Below are 6,000 nucleotides of genomic sequence, written 5' to 3'. Positions count from 1 at the left end.
AATGTAGGCCTAGATTTATCATTTTGCTATAAAATTTGCAGGAAACAATGCCCGTGATAAAAAAGTGGGCGTGGTTCTGGTAATTTCAGAAATATCGCAACGCACAATAATATACCGCCCACATAGGTATTTTATGACAAAGCGTGTTAAATTTATCGCACTCACAATATTTGCACTTCGCAAGCTGCGAAGTGCAAATATTGCGAGGGTATCAAGCTAGGTAGAGAGGGCCCCAATGCACGCGATAACGCCCTAACACAATTTGATAAATGACCCAGTTAATAAGGAGGAACATTTTTACTTTACAGACTCTGGAACATCATTTGAAAACTGGAAGAGTTACTGTTTCTCAACATGCATGCCAAGAAGACATGAAAGAATTGATTACAAAAGCATATGATTATGGAGAAGGTTTTTTTTATTTTTTCCATAGCTCTGGAAATCGCCAAATGGAGAATAATTTGGAGAGATCCAACCTAATTAGCAAACTTCTTCTGAATTGCGTTCTTGATTTTCTGGATGTTGTTGCTTACGTTCTTCCTGGATATTTCTATCAAGGTATCGATTTCCTCCTTGTTGTACTGCAGGTGGAAGACGTTAAACTGGCTTGTCCGTTGTTGCATTTTACCTAATCAGATGGAAACAAACAAGTACAAGCAACAGGAGTATGAGAATCAGCAGTGTTTAGATTCCAGAAACATTCATTTTGTAGAAAAGTATCTTCTGACCACGGAGGAGAAGATTGCAGAAAGGTGTAAAAACAGGCAAATCTGATTCAGACATATTGCCTCTTTACAAAAGACATACCTTGGAAAAATCTCAATTGTGGGGAAATTAAGCTGGCAGAGCCTAACATGGTGCAAAATATCAAAGATAAGCAGCTAGGTGTCTAATGTTGTCAATATTTATAGGTTTTGATATATCTAATATAGGAATGCAGCTATACATAGGGATCGGACACCTGATAAATTTGCAAATATAATTGAAATAAAAAGGAGGATGTGTGCCTTTGTTATCAAAAGCTCATCTGCATCATTGGGTATATTTTAGATTGATTCAATAAAAGTTATCACAGTCTGCAGATGTCAGCATTACTTCAGGAAATTAATTTCCTTGTAGGACATGATAAATCAGGAGTGCCATAGACCTATCCTTCTTACCTAACTATAAAGCACTATTGTGCAAAATAGAGGTCCTGCAAAGTATGTCAGATTTTTCATCAATATGTTAGATTGACATTCAGTTTTTTTTTCTAAAGTTAACAGCATTCCATAGGTCCTAATTTTCAAATCTATCAGTGGTACTGCATTATGCTGGCCATGGCAGCTCAGCAGTGCAAATACTCGTTTTCTAATCTCAGGCACAACATCTGCTCCAAGGGCTGAATTTGTGATGCTGCAGAGCCAGTGTTAAGAGCCCCTGGCAGGGCAGAAATCTTTGATATTGCTCAGTGCGTGCACCTACAGGCCAAATTTCTGGATGCATGCATGCCAGGCTCTGGAGGGAGACACGGTCTGTGATTACTGGCCAAAAGTCATCATGGAATGGTGAGGCTAAGTGAGGATTTTATAAAAGAGTAAAAATCCTCAAAAAAGACCAGTTCTGACTGAGCTGGATGTCCAAAAGGACATTATTTATGAAAAAATAAATTAAGAGAAGCAAATATCAGTATCTTTAATTAACCTTATTTTTTGACACCTCTCCATATATGCATACAAAGATGAAAATAAAGACCTTCAGAACTAGGTCTAGTAATTAGCAGGGCCAGTGCAAGTGTCTGTAGCGTCCTAGGCAGACCAATGTAACAATGCCCCCGGCCCCCCCCCCCCCAAACCCACCCTGAGTTGAATGAGCCTCTCTGACAGTGGTCGATATATAGAGTTATGTTAACCCTATTATAGTTCTTTCTCTCTCTCTCTCTCATCTCTGTCACATTTTGAAAATAGTACCTTGCTCACTGATGCCACCCTAGGTGACTGCCTAGCCCTGCCTAATGACTATGCCAGCCCTGGTTATTAGATATTCCTTTCTACCACATACTTGCTTCAGTGTGATGCCATTAGCTGCACAGCAAAGCATTACCACATTTAACCTAGATTTACAAAAGGAGGGACTGGATTAAAGAGCATTTTCATTAGCCTGGATTTTAGCAGAGCTAAGATGTTCATTACTGAAGTAAATTTGTTGTTCCATTTTTTGAACTAGGACTTCTGGTGGATCTGAAGGTATTAGAGCTACTCACTAATTTAAAATTAACATTTTACCTCTACACTGATGATGTCCAGATTTATTTTATTTATTTATTTATTTTAGGTTTTTCTATACCGGCATTCGTGAGGGTATCACATCATGCCGGTTTACAATAAACAGTGGGGTGATAAACGGAAACAGTGAACGAAATAAATAAATAATAGGTGCTAAAAAATAACATAGTTACAGTTACAATAAAACAGGGAGGCGTAAAATTGGGATTCTTCTCCCAATCACAGACTCTCTTCAAAAAACCTGGTCACATTGGAATAGCTGTCTGCAATCAATCAACTGCCTTCTCACCAGTCTAAACTTGATCCTCAATACCAACAAGACGGAGATCCTTATCATATTGCCAGACGGAAACAACATCCTCCTCAACTCCCCAAGCTCTTCACAATTCGCAAAAACATCTATCAATCCCGCACCCTCCGTAAGAGATCTAGGGGTTCTGCTGGACAATCAATTTAATCTTAAAACTTTCATTCATAATACCACTAAAGAATGCTTCTTCAAATTGCAAGTTCTTAAAAATCTTAAACCTCTCCTTCACTTCCGAGATTTCCGCCTGGTGTTGCAAATCATCATCCTCTCAAAAATTGACTATTGCAACTCCCTCCTCCTTGGTCTCCTTGCGATCTCTATCAGACCACTGCAGATGGTCCAGAATGTCGCCGCCAGGATTTTCACCAACTCAAACAAAAGAGATCACATCATTCCCATCCTTCAGTCATTTCACTGGTTACCTATTAAATTTAGGATCTCTTTTAAAGTTCTCATGATGATCCACAAGGACATCTATAACATCTCCCCACTTAAGCTAAGCAGCCAATTTCGTCCACACACTTCAGACAGACCAGTCAGAAGAGCTTACAAAGGCTCACTGTATGCCACCCCCCCCCCCCCCTGCAAAAACCGCCCTAAGAAAGCGTGTGTTGTCAACAGCAGGGCCCACTCTATGGAATACGCTGCCCCCGGATCTTCGTCAGGAACCATGTCCGCAGACTTTCAAGAAAAAACTTAAAACCTGGCTCTTTAGTCAAGCTTTTCCAGGAGACCCAAGCACACACTGATACCACCTGCACGTACAATGAACTAGTGTTCGTAGATTTGGGACACACTGCATCCTCAACCTAGTCCTTCCCTGGCACCTGGCACTATCGGGAGCCTTCTTCCTTCTACTTTGCTTTCGCTCTCTCCCTTCCATTTCTCCTGCCCCCCTAGGCCCCAGCCTCCCAATCTCCTCATTTCTACTGCAATATACCTCTATTTCATATATTATCCATTATTAGTTATTTAGATGCTATTTATTCTGTTGAATTGTTATATGTTTTAATTAATAATTGTTAATTCTGTTGAATTCTGTTATATGCTATTTATTCTGTTGAATTGGTACCAGGGTTGTATTATGCATATGTATAAGGGTTTTATTTGTTACTGGTGTCTCTAATATTCAAATTTACAAATGTTCATTGTATCGCTCCCACGCGACGGTTCTGTTGTACTGTAAACCGGTATGATCTGTATTCTTTACAGGAATGTCGGTATATAAGAATTTTAAATAAATAAATAAATAAATAGTTTCAGGAATATTGAGAAGTTGTTTAATACTTTCAATTGTAACAGACAGAATGTTCCTAGATGGGGTTTTGAGTGTGCTGCTATATAGGGATAGGAATAGTGGCTCACACCAGTTAGTGATCTGACCAAGAGAAAGGGTCCACTTCTATTGTATTGGGATAAAGACTGAGGTTAGATGAATTGAAGATTAGATCAAGGGAATGATCATGTTTGTGAGTGGGCTGCTTAGAGAGAGGCATAACACTGTATAGGACATTGGTGAGGACTCACCAAGACTACTGTATTCATTTCTGGAAACCACATAATAAGTGATATGGACAGAATGAAAGCAGTCTTAGAGTGGCAATCAAAATGGTGTGGGATCTGCACAAGAAGACATGAGATGATACTGAAGGACCTAAATATGTATACCCTGGAGAATGGGATGGACTGAAGAGATATGATATAGACTAATATATCATATATATATATATATATATATATATATATATATATATATATAATAACACTCCCAGACCCAACCAATTCCCCAACCCCTATTCCACCTTGCCAAAAAAATTAACATCCCTGGGATCTAGTGTCCCCTCCCCCCCAGCCAAAAGAGAAAACTCTGGTGGTCTAGAGTGGGTCCCATGTCCAAGGCCTTTGATCCCTACCCCTCCAAGAACCCTCCCCCCACCCCCCCATATCTCAAAATTGCCTTGTTGGATTTCAGTAGAGGTCTGGAGTGCCCCCAAGCTCTGGGCCCAGTTGATGCCATTTTACAACTGGTCCTTTCCTTTTAACATGATTGGTCATTTCCCCCTATCACATGATCAGTCATTCCATGTATGTGATGGGAAATTGACCGGTTAAAGGCGTTTTGCAAAATGGTGTCAACAGGTCTCATAACTTTGAGGTTTAGGGTGGTTGGGGTTGGGAGGCCCATCCTAGATCACCAGGTTTCTCTTTTTGGGTTGGAGCAGAGGAAGGAGCCAGTAGACCACAGATATGTTGATTTTTGGCAATGGAGAGATTACTTGGAGGGGTTGGTGGGCCATGGGGTTATTTTGTGAAAAGAAGAGGGGTTAGGTTAGGTTAGGGAGGAAGTGTAGGGCCATTGCTGAATGGACAGTTTTGTTATTTTTTTTTTTTTTTAACAATTTTGGGGTTACTGACACCTCAGAAAGTGGCAGAGAGGGGCAGGAGTCTCCAAAGACCCTCCGTGGGTTAAGCAAATTTCTTTAAAATGATGGCGGCCTGGTGCTCAGGAGTCCATCATTACACGTTTTAGCATCCCCAGCCACGCTCTTTTTTTTTTATTGTGCATTTCTCCCAAGATAAAAAATTCTCATGGCTCGACCTCCATGATAATTTGTAGGGGGGGGGGGGGGGCAGAGAGCAAAATATGGGCACACCCTCCCTGCTAGGTCGTCCCCTCCCATGAGAAAATATTGTGACTTAGTAAATTACTTCCTTAGAACATGAGCCTTCTGGAAAAAGGAAAATACCTACAGTTCCTGCATGTAACCCACTTTGAAGTGCCTGAAAGGCAGAATATACATTTAAAAAAAAAAATGAATTAATGGTGCACAAAAAAAAAAAAAAAAATCTTTTCTTATGGAAAGGAAGTTATAAAACTAAGGTTCATGATATGAAACTCCAAGGGGAAAAACTTAGGAAGAATGTCAGGAAATATTTTTTTCAAGGAAAGGGGCGATGGATGCATGGAATGACCTCCTGGTAATGGTGCTGAAGATGAGAATGGTACTGGAACTCAAAAGGGCACGGGACAACCACAAAGGATCCGAACAACATGCACGGGGAAGCAGTTATTACCCTAAAAGAACTTGCTGGGCAGACTGGATTGACCATTTTGGTCTTTATCTCCCATGAATTACCATTTCACTGCGTCCATGAAAAATAACCTGGGATTAGTAGCAGTTCATTCGCTAGAGCGGGACTTTGGCTCTGCATTAGTAGCGTAAACCTCTTTGCGAGAGGGTCACAAGTCAATTGGGTAGATCCCTTAGTAAAATCCAAAGCTCCATCAAATAGTTTTGGAAATATTTTTCTTTGAAAGGACGGGTGAAACAGGAAATGTGCTTGCAGAAAATTCACTAAAACTGATTCACTCAAAATTATTGTTGACCATTCTCTGCTTTCTATTTTGTCTCGCTTTGCTTGGAT

The 6,000-nt window shown here is 40.2% G+C and overlaps 1 protein-coding gene across 1 annotated transcript in view; it reads right to left on the bottom strand.

Moving 5' to 3' along the window:
• Positions 1–284: 284 nt before the first annotated feature.
• The window catches only part of LOC115078073 (cytosolic phospholipase A2 gamma-like), a 51,984-nt gene continuing 46,268 nt past the window's right edge, over positions 285–6,000 (bottom strand). The window contains exon 16 of the mRNA XM_029580694.1: positions 285–628. Coding sequence (XP_029436554.1) covers positions 477–628 — 152 coding nt within the window. The 3' untranslated portion in view covers positions 285–476. The remainder of the gene's footprint in view (positions 629–6,000) is intronic.

Source organism: Rhinatrema bivittatum, chromosome 16 (assembly GCF_901001135.1).
Source record: "Rhinatrema bivittatum chromosome 16, aRhiBiv1.1, whole genome shotgun sequence".
In the NCBI taxonomy this organism is placed as follows: Eukaryota; Metazoa; Chordata; class Amphibia; order Gymnophiona; family Rhinatrematidae; genus Rhinatrema; species Rhinatrema bivittatum.
This window is presented reverse-complemented; position numbering and strand designations above follow the sequence as displayed.